The 18,813-nt window shown below is 36.0% G+C and overlaps 4 protein-coding genes and 1 long non-coding RNA gene across 8 annotated transcripts; 3 read left to right on the plus strand and 2 right to left on the minus strand.

The window, feature by feature from the left end:
- Nucleotides 1–2,828: 2,828 nt before the first annotated feature.
- LOC18994652 (cytochrome P450 78A9) lies at nucleotides 2,829–4,755 on the minus strand. Its single transcript, XM_006418334.2, has 2 exons — nucleotides 3,742–4,755; nucleotides 2,829–3,647 (listed from the first exon to the last, which is right to left on the minus strand). Exons 1-2 carry the CDS (start codon nucleotides 4,723–4,725, stop codon nucleotides 3,021–3,023), a joined length of 1,611 nt encoding a protein of 536 aa, XP_006418397.1. The 5' UTR covers nucleotides 4,726–4,755; the 3' UTR covers nucleotides 2,829–3,020.
- A 3,518-nt stretch (nucleotides 4,756–8,273) lies between these two features.
- On the minus strand, nucleotides 8,274–9,742 carry LOC18994653 (ras-related protein RABA3). The gene is made up of 2 exons (XM_006418335.2): nucleotides 9,439–9,742; nucleotides 8,274–8,859 (listed from the first exon to the last, which is right to left on the minus strand). Exons 1-2 carry the CDS (start codon nucleotides 9,699–9,701, stop codon nucleotides 8,412–8,414), a joined length of 711 nt encoding a protein of 236 aa, XP_006418398.1. The 5' UTR covers nucleotides 9,702–9,742; the 3' UTR covers nucleotides 8,274–8,411.
- Nucleotides 9,743–10,556: 814 nt separating this feature from the next.
- LOC18994654 (DNA-directed RNA polymerase III subunit RPC10) lies at nucleotides 10,557–11,723 on the plus strand. 4 transcript variants are annotated; one of them, XM_024153001.1, is made up of 4 exons: nucleotides 10,557–10,742; nucleotides 10,870–10,986; nucleotides 11,084–11,174; nucleotides 11,340–11,723. In XM_024153001.1, the coding sequence occupies exons 2-4, from the start codon at nucleotides 10,891–10,893 to the stop codon at nucleotides 11,462–11,464; spliced, it is 312 nt and encodes a 103-aa protein (XP_024008769.1). In that variant the 5' UTR covers nucleotides 10,557–10,742; nucleotides 10,870–10,890; the 3' UTR covers nucleotides 11,465–11,723. The 4 variants fall into 4 exon arrangements, with proteins under 4 accessions (XP_024008769.1, XP_006418399.1, XP_024008768.1 ...); XM_006418336.2 differs by having other exon boundaries at nucleotides 10,560–10,749; XM_024153000.1 differs by having other exon boundaries at nucleotides 10,581–10,749; nucleotides 10,838–10,986.
- Nucleotides 11,724–11,936: 213 nt separating this feature from the next.
- On the plus strand, nucleotides 11,937–16,210 carry LOC18994655 (bifunctional fucokinase/fucose pyrophosphorylase). Its single transcript, XM_006418337.2, has 7 exons — nucleotides 11,937–12,312; nucleotides 12,592–12,877; nucleotides 13,079–13,443; nucleotides 13,562–13,688; nucleotides 13,773–14,783; nucleotides 14,868–15,589; nucleotides 15,695–16,210. The coding sequence occupies exons 1-7, from the start codon at nucleotides 11,986–11,988 to the stop codon at nucleotides 16,085–16,087; spliced, it is 3,231 nt and encodes a 1,076-aa protein (XP_006418400.1). The 5' UTR covers nucleotides 11,937–11,985; the 3' UTR covers nucleotides 16,088–16,210.
- Nucleotides 16,211–16,923: 713 nt separating this feature from the next.
- LOC112084135 lies at nucleotides 16,924–18,324 on the plus strand. Its single transcript, XR_002898121.1, has 3 exons — nucleotides 16,924–17,140; nucleotides 17,317–17,406; nucleotides 17,649–18,324. It is a non-coding gene; the product is annotated as an uncharacterized LOC112084135 (long non-coding RNA).
- Nucleotides 18,325–18,813: the final 489 nt, after the last annotated feature.

Here is an 18,813-nt window from a genome sequence, read left to right on the forward strand (position 1 = left end):
CACTTGAACCACAAATCCATTAGTTACCCTTAGGTTTAAAATCACATTGTGAATAGCGAATTAAATATAATAATAAAGCATAAATATTGTGATTAATGAACGGAGAGGACGATGCTTTGCTTCCTCCTTTGCTCAGTATTGGGACGTTATTCTTACTCTCGTCTCTCCATTGCGTCACTGATATCCTCCAATATATGAAATATTTGTTTATGTAGTTACACTCCATATGTATTACATATAAAAATTTACAATCAATCCGCGATTGCTCGATCCTAAACAAAACGTTTTCCGGTTTTGGTCTCAAGAAAATAAATCATAGACTATCAGAATTTACTCCTATGAAGAAAACCCCAATCAAAATAACTCAACAATACTTGGTTCGGATTTTTTCATTCTTCTTTTAAATATTTAATAGTCCTTACATTTAAATTTATTGTTCTTTAAGTCATATATATGCTGCGAGACATTATTATGTTATAGAGATACAGGTCTGGCTACCACTTCATCTATATATGTAGTGTAGCATTGTAATTAGGAACGTAATAAATATAAAGGGCAGTGTCAAGTTTTGAGGCATGTTTGTCTCGTAGCTCTTCCCCCATCTATCTATAACTATACTGTCATGACATCCATATTTTATTTTAAATAACTATATATATATTAATACTTGCAGTGCCCAAGATTATTAATTTTATGTAATATTCCAATAACGCACTTGAGCAAAATAAAATTATTTTTAAGGAAAATCAAGTATTGAATCCGTGTTCTCGACTATGCATTTTGCTGATATATATTTTTCAAATTTTAATTTATTTTCTTTCATACATCTGATCCCTCTCGTATACTAATTGTGACCTACAATAAAAAAACAATACAGTGTTCTAAATGCATAAATTTTATTCTTTTTTTATTTTGTAAATATACATTAAAATTTCTATAAATTAATAATATTGGGACTACAATATTTTATTAATTTATCGAGTTATTAATTTATTGATATAAAAATCAGTCCGAAAAACTAATTTGGAATTTAAAAAATGTATTAATTTATCGAGGTATTAAAATTATTGAGTATTAATTTATAAATGTTATATTGTATAAGAGAATAAAACGGATAATCTTGCTGGAAATTAAGAAGAAATAAAATGATCACTTAAACTTCTATAGCACATAGACTCACTATGTAGATTTCACATCACGGGAAATCGTATTTTGATTAGACTTTTCGATAGTTCTTATGACTGGACAGTTTGACCAACAGTTGTATTACACAATTTGTGGAAGCATACAAAGGTTATTTACTGCATTCTTCATGATTTTCGTCAATGAGTCAATGGCAATTTTATTCAAACGAGTAACTGTTCAAATGAAACTATTGCAAGTAGCTTCGCGTATTAGGTTGTTTCATACTTTTTTTTTTAGGTTGTTAATTTCATATTAGGCGCGAGTATTATCTTTCACTGTTATCTATTTTACTGTCTCGTATGTCGCATTCAAATTTCCGTTTCTTTTTTCTGGTTGATAAAATGCGATATGGTGATGTTGTAGACTAAGAAAAAACGAACACAAATTATCATATCACCATCTTTAACATTTTTTATTAACAATTCTGAAATTTGAATGTGGATAAGGGACAATGAGATAGGTAACTCTGACAGACGATACTCCCTTATTATCATATTACGTGATGAATAAAGTTACGAGGAGACTTTCTTTGTATAAAATATATATGGCTAAATTATATCGTTTAATATGTTTATATTTCTAGCGCCCTTTTCATATTTAATGGTTAAATATGTTAAATATGATACTTACGGAAAAATAATTTCGTTTTTCTAATACTCTACATCGCCAGTATTCGTCAAACCTGTTTTAACTACATGAAGAACACAGCATGGTAAAAAGAAAATTAAAATCACACAACACCAAAGTGGAGAGCCTAACCTTTTCTTGTATATATATATTATATATAATAACAAGAAAATACCAAACTGAATCATTATTAAAACTGCCGTGGAATGATTCAAACTTCGGTTTCGTAACACGAAGTGAAATCACTCAACCACGACTTGGTTGAGAATTTGAGTTTCAATATATTCATAGTGAATCATTCAGCCATGACTTGATTTAGAATTGAATTTCACTCTCAATACGTTGAAATTCTTGAAAAAAAATGCATTTTCAATAATATCCCAAACATATGTAATTTCTGAATGTTAAAAACAACAAAAACTGTTTCATTCAAGAACGCGAATGAATTGGTCATCAACAAAATAAAAATGTTTAAGTCAAAGACATCATATTATTGAAATTGTAATTTATAGAAGTTAGTGACATCATGTTAATGAACAGTCAGAAACACTATAACACTCGACGATGACGGCTATTATATATATTAGGTGTAAATTCTATGTACACACAAGTACACAACTTCAAACAAGTGCTTCTTTCTATTAAATAAAATCTTTATGTCTCTTGACTGACATCTTGATGAGAAATTTCATAGCAAATTAAGGATATCTAAACAATTCAGAACTGATTAAGATATAATTAAATTTGGAGAACTTAATTCAGTGAATCGTCAAGTATTATATATTTATATTAAGTGGAATGATTCCTAGTTAATTTATATTAATTAAGATAAGATAAGCACAAACACTTTGCTAAGAAATTTCTCACTAGTTCATCACAGATAAAATCATCCGAGTCGAAGCGCAAGTCATTAAACATATTTGGGTTTTTAGAGCCGAGACAACCGTACCACTACAGCTACTTGAGTTATTAATTAATAACATTGCATATTCATCAATAAGTAAATCCAGATATGATACTTTAATTACTTCATATAATATAAATACATTATAATATTCTCTTAATGATTAATAAAGATAGGCGAATCTTCGCTCTTAGAATACAAATATTTGCTTCTTTGTTTTCAATGATTATTTATTTAAATATAGGTGGTTTCTTAATTGCCAATCAATGACTATGAAGCATCGATGCACTGACCAAACTGAAGCTTATGCTATCTTACGCCTTGGGCGTACGTTAACGACGAGAGGATTAGCCATCTCGCAAGACAGCCTCAAAACCTCCGACATATCTGGAGGGTTAGCATCGACTCTAGGAAGCCACTCAAACTCATGCAAGAGCGTCGCAACCCAAAACGACACCGTCGTAAGCCCCAAATGCTTTCCCGGGCAAACCCTCTTACCCGAACCAAACGGTGCCAGCCTCAGATCCGACCCGAAAACAGAGAACTCAGCTTCACCTTGTTTAGTCACAAACCTCTCAGGATTAAACTCCAAAGGATTCTCCCACACGTTCGGGTCACGTGCTATAGCCCACATGTTGACCATCGCGGTGGTTCCAGCCGGCACGTGATATCCGTCTACGGTGGTGTCTGTTATTGAGAGACGCGCCCAAGAGAGAAGTGGGCCCGGTGGATGCATCCTCAACACTTCTTTGATCATAGCCGTCAGATACCTGAGCGATGGAAGGTCAGACTCATCAACGGCTCTGCTTTTGCCAACGACTCGGTCAAGCTCATCGTGGACCGTTGATTGAACCTTCGGACGCATCACAATCCTCGCTAACACCCACTCGATCAAAACCGCCACTGTGTCCGTTCCCCTAAATATCATTTCCTAATAACGGGATAAAATTTTGAAAATGTTAAATTTTCAATATCTCTATACGAATTGAATTAGAAGAAATAATGTTTTTTTTTTTCTTATTTACCCAAAGAACAGCGATCATATCGGATTCTGATAATTTTTCGGAACCTTGAAGAGAACGTAACACCCCGAGAAAATCACTCTTGGCATCACGGTGCTCTTGAATGATCCGGCTCAATATCTGGTTTACTTTTGGTACGAGCTGAGAACACCTGAACCGGATTTGTTGGAAATCTAAACCGCCTAGCCAGGGAAGATGATCGGTCCAATTAAGCGTACCGAGAAGGTCGTACCCTTCTTCAACCAAACCCTTCAAGCACTCCGATTCGATGTCGTTCTTAGCCTCCAATTCATACTCTCTCCCAAAAACTAAACCCATCATGTTACACAACGACGCCCTTTTGAGAACATCACGCACTCCAAAGGCAGTTTCACCGTTATGTGCAAACGCATTCACCATTTGAGTCGCGATCACTCGTCTCTGCTCCTCTGATTGTTTGATTTGCTTCGGATTGAATAGATGGTTTGAGCCTAACCGACGCAGAGTACGCCAATATGTACCATTAGGAGCGAACCCCATCGCTCGGTTAAACATCAGACCGTAAGCGGTTTCGTCAACAGGCCGGTCTGCAAAAACAGAACTGTTCAATATTTCCTTTGCCACGTCAGGATGACACGTAACCACCACCTTAGTATCGCCGAGGCTGAACGCCATGAGTCGCTTGGCGTTCGTCATCGTTGCCACTGCCGCTATGCGCTGATGAGCCACACGGCTTGCTCTTAGGCTCATGCTTCCCACTACTGGAAACCCTCTCGGACCGGGTATGATTTTCCGGTTACAACCGAAAGTAAACCGGTGAGTGAAGAAGTATCTTCCCCAAGCCGGTCCACCGGGCGCAGACCAAAATACGATGGCTAACGTAAACCAAGTGATGGCTATGGCGACAAGACAGGAAACAAAATGTTCTTGCATGAAAAAACTGAATTTTGATGCAAGAGCAAAGACCCACAAATTTTCTATTTCGGTGCTCATATTCAGAGAAAACATGTGGATAATTTTTTTTTGGGGGGTGATATTTTCCGTTTTTGGGTTTGTGATTTAAGCTTGGGTCTTTGTGAAGCTTTATATAGACGTACGAAATGTGAAGATCCTAGCTAGCCAATCACAAATCAAAAGTACTTGAAATTTTAAATAATTAATTCAAAGTTATTTGTGGTGCGCAAATAGGTATATGCTATAATAACCCAAATCTTACCATATCCCTCTATAGATTTTTAATCTAAATAAAAACAAATATTGAAGATTCACTTAAAAAAGATTGTATTACATCACCTTAAATAGCACCATAAAATTAAATAATATTATTTTAAATCACTTTTTAATAAATGATATAAGATATTGGTTTAACATCACTTATAATAATTGATATTGTTTATTGATTAGTCTAACATCAATTCAATTAAATATTTGATGTATTTTTAGTCTAAATAAATAAAAATATTGAAGATTCACTTTTAAAAAAATTGTATTACATCACTTTATAGCATCATAAAATGAAATAATATTATTTTTATTAATAAATGATATAAAATATTGGTTTAGCATCACTAATAATAATTGATATTGTTATTGATTAATCTAACATCAGTTCAATAAAACTGATACAAATTTTTATTAATTTACACCATTTTAATAAGATTGATACAAATATATAAATTTACATCAATCAAATATTTGATGTATTTAACTATGGTTTGTTAGCATCACTTAATAAATTGATAGAAAAGTTACAAAAGTAAAAACTGATGCTAATAAATTTTCAATTAATTAATTGCTTTAATTACTCTTGCACTTTTAATCCCACATCGCTCAAAAAAAGGGCGTAGGAGAATAGTCTTATAAATAACTAAACTTATATGCAGTTAACAAAATTCAGAATTTTTGGCAACGTTTTAATTGCCTTAAGAAATTTTTTACAATTTAAATTAATTAATTATTATTATTTTAAATTATATCATACAATTTTAAAATATTTTATTAAAATTAATAATTACGAATTTCTTACCATGATAATAGTAACACTAATTAAGATTAATTATAACTGATACAAATATTTATATTATTTATTATAACGAACAAATATTAGCATTATTAACTGATGTAAATTTTAACATCGTTTTTTACAACCGATTCATATTAGTATCGACTTTTACGTAAATAATTTTTAACTGATGCAATGTATATCATCATTTTCTTAGTTTATATAATAAATGATGTAATATACAATTTTTGTAGTAATTATATTTACATCTGTCCTATTTTTTTGAAAATAATTGATTAAGCAGTCCGCTTTTAGATTTATTAGAGTTATTTTTTGTATTTTATATAGTATTCTATTTATAGTAATTTTTTAATTGGAAACGCATAGTCGCATACGTAGGCAATTTTGCATTTATAATATTATGGTTTACAGATCATGAATTTTAAAATGAAAATGTGTAGTACAAGTGAGAGTATATATGCATCTTGAAAAGTAAAATGCATATCTAAACCTTGTGCTTAGTTAACAACCCAAACAATATAAAATAAAATGTTACGTAAAAAATAATATGTTCAAAGATGCCTTTTTTATGTTCTCCTTACAAGTTGGGAACGTACTACTTTTCTCCTGCAAATAGTTCTCCATTTGACTTTTTTCTTCCTTTTCTAGTCAACGACCTTTCCGTTTAATCATCTCTTTTTATTAATTTTTTTTTTTTATTTTTTTTTTCCACAACCCAACTATTACATCACATTTGGCTCGTTAAGGAATTGGTCCGAAAACTATTCTCAACTGGCTCATTATGAATGATTTGGGAGAAAATACTGTCTCTTGCTCGAGCTCCTTTTGCAAGACTATCTGCTCGGACATTTAAACTTTTGGTGATATGTGATAGATTGAAATCCAAAAAGCTTTCCCGAAGAATACGAAGGGCTTCCAGCTCTGATGAAAAAGATGGCCAATCCGATGGAGATTCATACATGCTTACCAAATCCGAACAATCGGTCTGAAAGTGAACGGATAAGATTTGTCTCTCTATCACACAAGACATAGCCCATAACAGACTCTCCAATTCGGCATGGAGGGCCGATAGGCTTCTACGGCAGCCCTGTAGGCCAAAGATCTCACCACCCTTCTCATCCTTTAGACTCCACCCGAGCCCACTTACCAGGCCGTTACTTATCCAGGAAGCATCGACCTGACACAGCGGTAACCTCTCGACATCGGGTAAAGGACTCCGGAGCAAAGTAGTGAGTGGCGTCTCATCTGGTTCGTCCTCTACTTCTTCTGGTTGGTTTGCAATCTTCCAACTTTCTGCTTCAACCTTGGCGTGGATCAAGGTATCATCTCTTTTTATTTATAGTTTCTACATTGTGAATATGCATTATTTAAAATAAATTGTTAATTTTACCAGAATTATAAGCATGTAACTAGCTTAATATGAAGGTCAACACTTAATTTCGAATGGCCTTGAGCTCTCCAAAAAAATTGTCACCTCTTTTATAAGGAAGAATTTGACTGTTTATATTTTTTGACCAAAAAGAACTCTTTACACAAATTTAGTCTTATACTAGCAGACCCTGATTCCATTCTTTTCTGCTCAAACTGGTCTTAGTTAGCTGCTGCTGTATTCCATGTATGTATAACTAAAAGCATGTATGTATTTGTTTGATTTAGTTAATACATACAATCCTAACCTTGATGAGATCATATCGTTTATTGAAATATATAAGAAAAACCAAAGAAGTAGTATGATTTACATTTTTACTATAAGAATCTTTCTTTTGATTAAAATCATTAACTTAATCAGTAACTTTACACATAATACAGAGGTATCAGCATATAAATAAGTAACTAAGTGATCAGAAAGCACTTTGATGGCCGATTAATCATATATGTGCACATATTGTATATATATTATTAATATGCGACGTATTTCTTATATAATAAGAGCCATCTTTTAGGTCTTGAGTGAAAAAGCGAGTTTGCGATTGGAGCACTTCAAATTATTCGGTTGCATGAACAAAATAAATAGAATCATATCTTCTGTTGGATTTGGATTATATTCCAGATTCTAAGTGACACTCAGAGTTGATGTCACGAAAAATATTATGAAACATCTGCTTAGTGATATTATTTTTTATTCTGATAAGTTCATCATAATCTCATACAAAAACTGCTAAACATATTGTGATCCGATAATTAACCCATTAACGTTTAAAAGAACATAATAAAATTGAGAAACAAAACTTTCTAACAATTAGAAAGCTCCCTTTTATAATAATTCGGTATTTTCGACCTATGGTTTTGGATAGATGGAATACTATTTTCTTATAACATATTGTATAACGTAAATCATTCTTCTATTACTTTTTCTCTCCGGACGTATTAGATCTAATAGGTTGGATCTATAAAAGCAAAAAATTAACTGATGGCACTGAAATAACATATGATAATACATATGTATCACGGTTTGACCGATCAAAGTAAGTCTTGGCTACAAAGAATGGCCATAATTCTATAAGTAGGAATTTCAAAAAATCAAAGTATCCATTGGCTGCTTTCCTACTACCACCAGAAATATGAAAACCCCATAAACGAAGATTCGGGTTATGTATGAGCCTCGATAAAGCCCATTAATTGGCTTTCATGTATTTGGCCCATACTCGACCCATCACTCAAAAATCAAAAATCAACAAGAACATGGAGATTGTTGATTCGGCTTACTAATATCAAGATCCGAACCAGAGATCACATCGATTCTCGAACCGTCAAGCTTCACGGTAGTTCCACCGTCAGATTCCATAGCTTTTCTCGAAACAACAACGCGACTGAATATCTCCTCGAGTAAACGGAAAAAAGCGTCGTCGACGTTTCCGCCGCTGAGAGCCGAGACTTCCGAGAAATAAAGCCGTTGGGCCTCGGCGAATTCGACGGCGTCCTCCGTCGGAACGGCGCGTTGATCGGCGGCGAGATCGGCTTTGTTACCGACGAGCATGATCACGGCGGAATCATCGGCGTGAGCACGTAATTCTTCAACCCAACGTGCCACGTGGTCGAATGAGGCGCGTTTGGTTATGTCGTAAACGACCATCGCACCTAACGCGCCTCTGTAATACGCGCTCGTCACCGCTCTGTATCTAAAACCACAGTAAAAAAACGATTTGTCAGTCGTAACTTATTACAAAAATCAGACATTAAAGACCAAATCAAGAAAGTCAATGAATATACAAATCAATCAATTAAATATCGCGATCTAACAAATCTGAGATTCAGCTATGAAGAATTATACTGCAATTTTTTTACCTCAAAAGGATAATATTAGATATAAATTTCGCATGGGTAAAAAAAATATAGTGTGTTACTTACTTCTTCTTCTACTTTTTTTTTTTTTTTTTTACCTTTCAAGTCATCAAATGCAAAAATATAAAGTGTTATTTACCATTTAATTTGCATCAAAATCACACCAAAAAAACACCACAGATGCAAATTCTGTCACCAAATCAAGAAAACCAATAATTCTTCGATTCCATGTATTAAATAATGATTATTTTAGATCGAAAATCAAATCAAAGACTGACATATCTAATTAACGAGACTATACTTTTAATATACTTTTTTTTTTTTTGGGGTCAAAAATATACATTTAAACAACAAATATATTTGAATCCCAAAACTGAGATTGTTCAGCTTTATACAGAATTATCAATGTATGTTACCTTTCTTGACCGGCGGTATCCCAGATCTGAGCTTTGACGAGTTTGCCATGTAGAGTGATCGTACGTGTCTGAAACTCGACACCAATGGTGGATTTTGAATCATAACAGAACTCGTTCTGTGTAAAACGTGAAAGGAGCTGCGTTTTGCCGACTGCAGAATCTCCGATGACTACCACTTTGAACACGTAATCGATCTTTTCGGGCATCGTCGGTTTACTTACGTATTTATTCTCCGGTGACTCCCCGCTCATCTCTTCGTTCATTATTGTGGAATTGGGTTTTGATGAAGACAAAAGTTTGAGTCTTTTTCAGAGTAAGTGGGAGTCAGTGAAACAGAGGAAGGGAAAGAAAACGATTTGAGTAACTTTTTTTTTTGTTTGTTTATATATATTGTTGAGTTTTAACAATCCGAAACTGTTACAAACCAAAATTGGGTTTTTTGTTAGTCATCGAAATAACCCAAACCGAAATTTATATCAAATGTTCCAAAGTGTTTTATGAAGCCAGCAACGATGCTCTGTGCAATATTTTAAATATCTCAAAGTGTTAAATGAATATACAATGTTAAAATACAGATATGGGCATGAACCGACATAATTAAAGAAACGTTATTATTTGCTAAAACAAATTTATTGATTCAACATGAAACCCACATTTTGTCTGGAGACCACCTAAAAAAGCTCTTATGCTCCATCAATTGTTGGTTGTTGTCTACTCCTCCCTCATGTATGAATTTATTGCTTTTTTTGGTCCTTTTCTTTTCTTTTCTTTGTTGTTTGCTTGTAATTAAATCTATTGATTGTATATAACAAGACAATAATTAATCAATTGATTGTAACCGTTATTTATGATTTTTAATATAGAAAACATCTCTTAAGGAATAAATATCTCTGTACATAGACGAAATATGATAATAAAGTCTTCTTCGTTAGAATTGAAGATTAATATCTGTAAAGTAGACTAAAGACTAAAAGAAATCAAGCTGATCTGTTGGGATCATTTTTCTCGCATGAGTTGGGCTTAAATCGAGAGCATTTAGACCCAATAAAAGAGGAAATTTGTAAGCGAAATTGGGCTAAAACTAGGACACTTATAGTACTTCTGAATAACAAAAAAGGGGCAGAATGCTCAACAATCAGAACGTTTGGGGTTACAATCGAAAATTTCCCTTTAATTTGTCTCCGTGGAGAAATAAAAAGTAAAAACTTCGTCCCCGTCAAATTCTGAAGAACGGCGACAAACCAGGGAACGAAAAGCGGCGGCTCGACGACGGCGATTCTTTTTTTTCCAGAGCAGACTCAGGAGTACAATGTTCGAAACCTTTTTCTGTCTCTATATATCAATCTATCTCTTAGTTTTGTTCATTGTTTGGCGAAAACTGTTGGAATTGATGAAGCAGATTTTGAGGGGATTTTTTTTTATATCAATCAGCGAATTTGATTGGTGTGGAAGATGGAGTTCTGTCCCACGTGTGGGAACTTGCTGCGTTACGACCGTTCGAGATTCTTCTGCTCGACATGTCCGTACATCGCCTGCATCGAGAGACAGGTTTTTACTTAAAACTAATGTAAAAAACCCCACTTTTGAGGTTTTATTTTTATCCAGTAAATCGTGATCGTTGTTCCTGCTGCGGAAATCTTTACAGGTGGAGATAAAGAAGAAGCAACTGCTGGTTAAGAAATCCATAGAACCTGTCGTGACGAAAGAGGATATACCAACAGGACCTGAAACTGAAGGTATTCTTGATATCATATGGCTATTCTAAACAAGTTTTCATTTTAATTAGAACATGAGAGTAACAAGTATACATGGTTTGCTGGAATTGATCTAATTGTTTCTCATCCTCCTAAGTTTGTGATCTTACTGATATATTTGGGATTATTTGTTGTTTTTATTATCAGCTCCGTGCCCAAGATGCGGCCACGACAAGGCATACTTCAGATCAATGCAGATTCGTTCAGCCGATGAGCCAGAATCCAGATTTTATAGATGCTTGAAGTGCGAGCTTACTTGGCGCGAGGAATGATGAAATGATTTTGTCAGTAGAAGCTCAGATCTATCTAAACATTAATGTCGCTCTTTGACTAGGCGTATGCTTCCATTTAGTCTTTTGAGTTTTCTCTTTTTTCGACCATTTGGCAATGTTTGATAGCTTTCAGAGTTATCTCTGCCCGTCTGTCTTTTGGTTCAACTGGCAACTTGGGATGTTCCTCAGTTCATGAGTTTCTCTGTAATTCAAGCAATTTTTGATTTTCTGGAATGTTTAGTTTCCATTTTCTAATCAACAACAGGAACATACTCATCTGAATGGAATTCAGCAAGGATTCTCGAGTGTTTCGATTATGAATCTTTTGCGAAGTTTTCATTTTTGAAAAGTTAAAGAGAGATTCAGTTTTGAAAACGACGACGTATGTCATGTGCCTTGGTCTTTGACTTGACCAGCTGTTAAAAACTTCCCTCGTCTTCTTCTTCTTCCTGTGTCCACTAAACCTCCAGATTTCATTTCCTCACCTCATCATTCATCATTCATCATCAGGAGAAACAAGAATGTCGAGAAACCAGCAGAGGAAGAAGGCTGACCTAGCCACTGTCCTACGCAAGTCGTGGTACCATTTGAGGCTGTCGGTGCGCCATCCGACTAGGGTCCCCACCTGGGATGCCATCGTTCTCACTGCGGCTAGTCCTGAACAGGCGGAGCTCTACGAATGGCAGCTCCGGCGAGCGAAGCGGATCGGGCGGATTGCTACCTCCACCGTCACTTTGGCCGTTCCTGATCCAGATGGCAAGCGGATCGGTTCTGGCGCTGCCACTCTTAACGCCATTTATGCTCTCGCTCGGCATTATCAGAAATTGGGTTTCGATCCTGGCCCCGAGGTAGATTCTGTTGACAGATTAGATAATTCATAGCTCTTCTTTGAAAAATTCTGGGCAAACAATCTTCTCACTTGACTTGTTGATATTTGAATGATCACTAGTTGATTTGGTACAGGAATCTAGTTAATCATTGAATCTGGGGTTTAGCATTGTGAAGTGAACTCTCTAGGTTTGGTGATCTGGATAATCAAGTGTCAAAACCCACTACATCTGATCTGTTTGTTTTATTAACATTGTTTAGCATTGTTGTTATCTGATGGTTCTGTTCATGATCATCAGGTGGAAGTTGCAAATGGTAGTTGTACGCAGTCCTCTGTACCAGACATTTGTCCTGAGAATATGAAACACTCTTCAATGTCTTGGGTTAGATTCGTCTCTGAAAAGCATGTACTGATGCTTCATGCTGGAGGTGACTCCAAAAGGGTTCCCTGGGCAAATCCTATGGGGAAGGTATTCCTCCCACTTCCTTATCTTGCAGCTGATGATCCTGATGGTCCTGTTCCTCTCCTTTTTGATCATATACTTGCAATCGCTTCATGTGCAAGACAGGCTTTCAGAGATGAAGGTGAGTTTCCCTTCTTTTTTTGGGTACTTTATTGCAGTGTGAAAGCGCCATTTTCAAATGTTCTCGTTGTCTGTTCTGCAGCTTGCTGTTTAGGCTTAGATGTAAACAGAGAAGAGTCTGTGTCATTGTGTGATTTGATTACCTATTATTTTCAAGAGTGTCTGGATGCTGATTTTAACTTTTAACTTATAACATGTGAAGGTGGGTTATTCATTATGACTGGAGATGTCCTTCCATGTTTTGATGCATTCAAAATGACCCTCCCTGAAGATGCAGCCTCCATAGTTACTGTGCCTATCACTCTAGATATTGCTTCCAACCATGGTGTGATTGTCACATCCAAATCTGAGTCCTTTGCCGAAGACTATACTGTCAGTTTAGTAGACAATCTTCTGCAGAAGCCTACAGTGGAAGAGCTTGTCAAGAAAAATGCAATCTTGCATGATGGACGGACGCTCCTTGACACTGGGATCATATCTGCAAGGGGCAGAGCATGGTTGGACCTGGTTGCTCTTGGATACTCGTGCCAACCAATGATCTCAGAGCTTCTAGTCAGTAAAAAAGAGGTTAGGTTTCTCATATTTATGGAGTTTGTTCCTAAAGAATGACCGTTGTAGTTCTTCATCAGACATTGGCCCCCTTACAGATGTTTTGTCATGGAATGTTTTTTTTCTTTACTTGCAGATGAGTTTGTATGAAGATTTGGTGGCTGCTTGGGTTCCCTCAAGGCATGACTGGCTGCGAACCCGACCTTTGGGCGAACTTCTTGTCAACAGTCTGGGGAGGCAAAAGATGTACAGCTACTGCACCTGTATGTTTGTACCCAAGACTAGCAAACTAGAAATCAATTGCATTTGGTTACTTTTTTAATCCCTTTTTTATAATCTTGTGTCAGATGATTTGCAGTTTTTGCATTTTGGAACATCAAGTGAGGTATTAGATCACTTAAGCGGAGATGCTTCAGGAATTGTAGGTCGTAGACACTTATGTTCCATCCCTGCAACTACAGTTTCTGATATTGCAGCGTCTTCTGTTATTTTGTCTAGTGAAATTGCACCTGGGGTCTCCATTGGTGAAGATTCACTTATATATGATTCAACAGTATCTGGTGCTGTACAAATTGGTTCTCAGTCCATAGTTGTTGGTATTCACATCCCAAGTGAAAATCTTGGAACTCCAGAGAGTTTCAGGTTCATGCTTCCAGATAGGCATTGTATTTGGGAGGTCCCATTGGTGGGACACAAAGGGAGAGTGATTGTGTATTGTGGTCTCCATGATAATCCAAAGAACTCAATTCACAAAGATGGAACTTTTTGCGGTAAACCCTTAGAGAAAGTTCTGTTTGATCTTGGCATTGAGGAAAGTGACCTCTGGGACTCGAATGCTGCACAAGACAGATGTTTGTGGAATGCAAAACTGTTCCCTATTCTCACTTATAGTGAAATGCTGAAGTCAGCTTCATGGTTGATGGGTTTGGATGATAGTGGAAGCAAGGAGATGGTTATCTTGTGGAGGAGCTCTCAACGTGTAAGCTTAGAGGAGTTGCACGGATCAATAAACTTTCCTGAGATGTGCAATGGTTCGAGCAATCATCAAGCTGATCTTGCGGCTGGAATCGCTAAAGCATGTATGAACTATGGTATGCTTGGGAGAAATCTGTCTCAGCTGTGCCATGAGATTTTACAGAAAGAGTCATTAGGATTGGAGATATGCAAGAAATTTCTGGATCAATGTCCCAGATTTCAGGAACAAAACTCCAAAATTCTTCCAAAGAGTCGTGCATATCAGGTAGAAGTTGATCTTCTACGAGCATGTGGGGATGATGCAAAAGCTATAGACTTGGAGCATAAAGTCTGGGGAGCAGTTGCAGAGGAAACTGCTTCAGCTGTGAGATATGGTTTTAGAGGTAACATTTTTAGCTAACGGTATCGGAGATTATATGCTTTTCTTTTACGGGTAAACCTGGATAACTCTTTTATTTGTTCTTTAGAACATCTCTTGGAATCAAGTGGCAAGCCCCATTCCGAGAATCATATTTCTCCTCTGGATAGAGTTTTCCAACGAAGAAGGACAAAAGTTGAACTACCGGTTCGGGTAGATTTTGTAGGAGGCTGGAGTGATACACCTCCATGGAGTTTAGAGCGTGCGGGTTACGTCCTGAATATGGCTATAACCCTAGAAGGTTCACTTCCCATTGGCACAATCATCGAGACAACAGATGAGAAAAGTGGAATCTCAATCCAAGACGATGCTGGAAACGAGCTACACATTGAAGATCCAATAAGCATCAAGACACCATTTGAAATCAACGATCCATTCAGGCTGGTAAAATCTGCTCTACTGGTAACCGGCATTGTCCAAGAAAACTTTGTCCACTCCATAGGATTAGCGATAAAGACATGGGCCAATGTTCCTCGTGGCAGCGGTCTAGGAACCTCTAGCATTCTTGCTGCAGCTGTTGTGAAAGGACTTCTTCAGATATCTAATGGAGATGAAAGCAATGATAACGTCGCGAGGCTCGTCTTGGTTCTGGAGCAACTCATGGGTACAGGAGGTGGCTGGCAAGATCAGATCGGTGGATTATACCCAGGAATCAAATTCACTTCAAGTTTTCCAGGAGTTCCTCTGCGTCTTCAAGTTGTTCCTTTGATCGCCTCGCCACAGCTAATCTCAGAGTTGCAGCATCGCCTCCTCGTTGTTTTCACGGGTCAAGTAAGTAACAACAACAACAACAACTGAGAAGATAAGAAGAATTTTTGTTAGCTACAACATAAACCGCGCAAATACTGTCTCATTCATTGATGCATTTTGTAACAGGTCAGGCTTGCTCACCAAGTCCTACACAAGGTTGTAACAAGGTATCTGCAAAGAGATAATCTCTTGGTTTCAAGCATCAAGCGTTTGACGGAGCTGGCGAAATCCGGGAGAGAAGCGTTGATGAACTGTGAAGTTGATGAGCTCGGCGAGATAATGTCAGAAGCTTGGAGATTACATCAAGAGCTCGACCCATACTGCAGCAATGAGTTTGTGGACAAGCTTTTCGCGTTTTCGCAACCTTATTGCTCAGGTTTCAAGCTTGTAGGTGCGGGTGGTGGAGGATTCTCTCTTATATTGGCTAAGGACACAGAGAAAGCGAAGGAGTTAAGACAGAGATTGGAAGAACATCCAGAGTTTGATGTCAAAGTTTATAACTGGAGCATCAGTCTCTAACAGTGTAATCTTTGTTTGGTTTTTTCCTTTATAAAGCGTTGTAATTGATTTTTCGAATCTTTGGAAAGAATAAAAGAAAATTATACAAGAAATAATATTCAAAGGAAATCGAGTTTGGGGAAAGGAATCTACTCTAATAAAAGTACAAGTTTGAGGCTCCTCATGGTGTCCACATCAGCAAGAGAAAACCAGCCTAAAATCATGCCACATCAGCACTATATGTAATAAATAAAGATTATTAAGTACTCCATTTACGTTTGGCACATATGTAATAAGTAAAGACTATTATGAAGTATAAATTTTTTCATAAATCATGTTGATCTAAAGGCTAGGAATCCATTTTACGTTTGGCACATCAAAAGTCCACAACGATTGATGAATAACATTAACAACTGTTTAATTTTACGTCGTTCCCATTCATTTGTAATTACAGCATTCAAGCCAAAAACAACAACTCTAATGACACGTCAGCAATCTTAATATCTTACAATTACAATGCTCTATAAAGAAGCTTCGCCGTAAGTAATTTTTGGGCTGTATTAATTATGTGTAAAATAAGAAATAACCCAAATAAAATACAGCCCATAAGAAATGATTTAGACCTCCTGAGTTATGAGAAACTCGACAGTCGTCTTCTTCTATCTGTAACCGTATTCACTCCGATAATAAAATCGAATTCCCTTGCCTCAAAAAGCAGCTAACGTTACCGACTTCTCATCTTAACTCAATGATTTAAATGGCCACTTGCCTCATATTGATCACCTCTCTTTCAGAAGCTTATAAAACTTTCCCTTTAACAATCTTATCGATAAATAAAAATTCTTTTCAAACAGCCTCCGAAATCCAATCATGGCATCAAAAGATGTACAAGTATTTTTCTGTGTTTCTTTTTAATGCCATAGGAATATTATAGTTCTCTTCAGTTAATTTTGTCTTTCTTATCTAATCGCAAAAGAGAAAACATATTTATGGGATCAGTGTGTTGATGGAGCAGTCGAGTGGTAGTCACGGATCCAGGGAAGATGTGAACCCGGGAGAATCATGCAGTTAATGGTATGTTTGAGTAGCGTGTTTCACGTTTTTGTAAGAAGAATATATAGTTAACAACTTCAGATGCTAATAGAGAACAATGACTTTATATGAATATCTTTGTATAACAATTCGTTTCCAATATTCCTATCTAAGCATCTTCTCCGGCCCGTCTTAGAAAAGCTGGAATTGGTTTCTAGGTAAGAAAATAAAAGCGATTTTTGGAACGACTCAATGAAAACATGATGAATACCTATGAAGATTGCAAGGGACAAGCTCTGAGAATCCAAGTGAGGTTATGTTTTCAAATTTTCATATGCTGAAGTTGTATCTGTATTTTTCTCGCTTGCTTCATCTTCCACAATCTAAGATGGTTTGTAGAAGCTTCCGAAACCAAATCAAATTATAGGTTATTAATATTATTATGATTTTGTATTGTATGAAAAAATGTTGCTAAGGTTTCGATGAACAAAATTGATTCTAAAGCTTTGTAAGAGTTAGGAGGATTGAGTGTTGCTTTCCATGCTTGCAGATCGAGATCATCAAGTTGTTCCCAAGTCTATTTGTCCAGCGTTCAGAATGCATGTTGGTGTATTCGTTCAGGATGCAGTTTCATTAGTAAATAGATTGAAGATTTTTTCATTTTCATCAGAGAACAAGTTTGCCGGCGGGTCCGATGTAGTATCTGTAATATCTAGATAGTCCGATAAGGTTTGGGTAGGGAACACCCCATGCTCTGATTTCCCCTGGTAAAACGTGCTTTGTTGTCTCTGGAAGCTGCAGCCAATGTTAATTCTTTGGAGACTAAACTAAATAAATGCATCATCTAACATCTATCTGCTTAAATGGTCTAAGAAGAAGGGAAGACGTCGCTGAGAAAGGACAAAAGAGAAGTTCATCCGGTTCTAAATTACGGTGAAAAGGGAGAAGGAAAATAAAGGAGGTAGTTGATGCTGTCAAAGGGAAGTAGTGGATATGCTTCTGAAGGATAAGCCTAAAGCAACAACAGAGTTTGCATAGTGAACCAAAAAAAATCAGTCTTAAGCTAGATAGAGGATTGAAAATTAGTGAGCATGGTTGATGCAACCAATATTAAGATTAATGGTTGATAAGCATGGTTAATGCAAGCAATATAAACTTTAATTGTTTGCATATAACGTACATGTTTTCTATAAATCATGTATTTTAAAGTTAGATCAAATTTTCTTACCAAGTATACAAATAGTTGATGACTCATGTTAGTTCTTTCTAATATTGATTTATTCAAGTTATCCTTTGATGGATTTTTCATTCTTAAGTCAAAAAATGTGTAAGGTCAGTGGGAATATGATGTATTACCATTAAGATGTAAGTTATAAAGTTAAATTCGTATTGAATCGAAGCTTAGCAAGCAAATATACTTATATATTTGTGGTTTCACTCTTTGGTCTGTGTTTAGAACTGCTAGCTTTTGCGGGGCTCCATAGTTGCATACGTTTATATAAAAATAGTTTACATTAATCAAGTGACATGTAGAGTTAATGATGGACCACTAAGAGTATTAGCATCTATAAAGCAAAGTAGAACTGAGTGTGATGAATTAAAGAGAACATGAGCAAACTAGCATAGCCACTCAGTAGATCAAACAAAAAATATATATGCGCTTGTATAAGCTCATATTTTTAACTAATTACTACACATCTGCATTAAGTGTTCAT

Source organism: Eutrema salsugineum, unplaced genomic scaffold (assembly GCF_000478725.1).
Source record: "Eutrema salsugineum unplaced genomic scaffold, Eutsalg1_0 scaffold_5, whole genome shotgun sequence".
NCBI classification, from domain to species: domain Eukaryota; kingdom Viridiplantae; phylum Streptophyta; class Magnoliopsida; order Brassicales; family Brassicaceae; genus Eutrema; species Eutrema salsugineum.

Bases quoted from the DNA above. Each gene is read 5' to 3' on its own strand.
- LOC18994652 (XM_006418334.2), bottom strand. From the start codon at position 4,725: ATGTTTTCTCTGAATATGAGCACCGAAATAGAAAATTTGTGGGTCTTT. The intron at 3,648-3,741 runs GTAAATAAGAAA...TCCCGTTATTAG, and splicing joins ATATGATCGCTGTTCTTTGG to GAAATGATATTTAGGGGAAC.
- LOC18994653 (XM_006418335.2), bottom strand. From the start codon at position 9,701: ATGAACGAAGAGATGAGCGGGGAGTCACCGGAGAATAAATACGTAAGT. The intron at 8,860-9,438 runs GTAACATACATT...CTGTGGTTTTAG, and splicing joins GATACCGCCGGTCAAGAAAG to ATACAGAGCGGTGACGAGCG.
- LOC18994654 (XM_024153001.1), top strand. From the start codon at position 10,891: ATGGAGTTCTGTCCCACGTGTGGGAACTTGCTGCGTTACGACCGTTCG. The intron at 10,987-11,083 runs GTTTTTACTTAA...AAATCTTTACAG, and splicing joins TCGCCTGCATCGAGAGACAG to GTGGAGATAAAGAAGAAGCA. The intron at 11,175-11,339 runs GTATTCTTGATA...TTTTATTATCAG, and splicing joins AACAGGACCTGAAACTGAAG to CTCCGTGCCCAAGATGCGGC.
- LOC18994655 (XM_006418337.2), top strand. From the start codon at position 11,986: ATGTCGAGAAACCAGCAGAGGAAGAAGGCTGACCTAGCCACTGTCCTA. The intron at 13,444-13,561 runs GTTAGGTTTCTC...CTTTACTTGCAG, and splicing joins TTCTAGTCAGTAAAAAAGAG to ATGAGTTTGTATGAAGATTT. The intron at 15,590-15,694 runs GTAAGTAACAAC...ATTTTGTAACAG, and splicing joins TCGTTGTTTTCACGGGTCAA to GTCAGGCTTGCTCACCAAGT.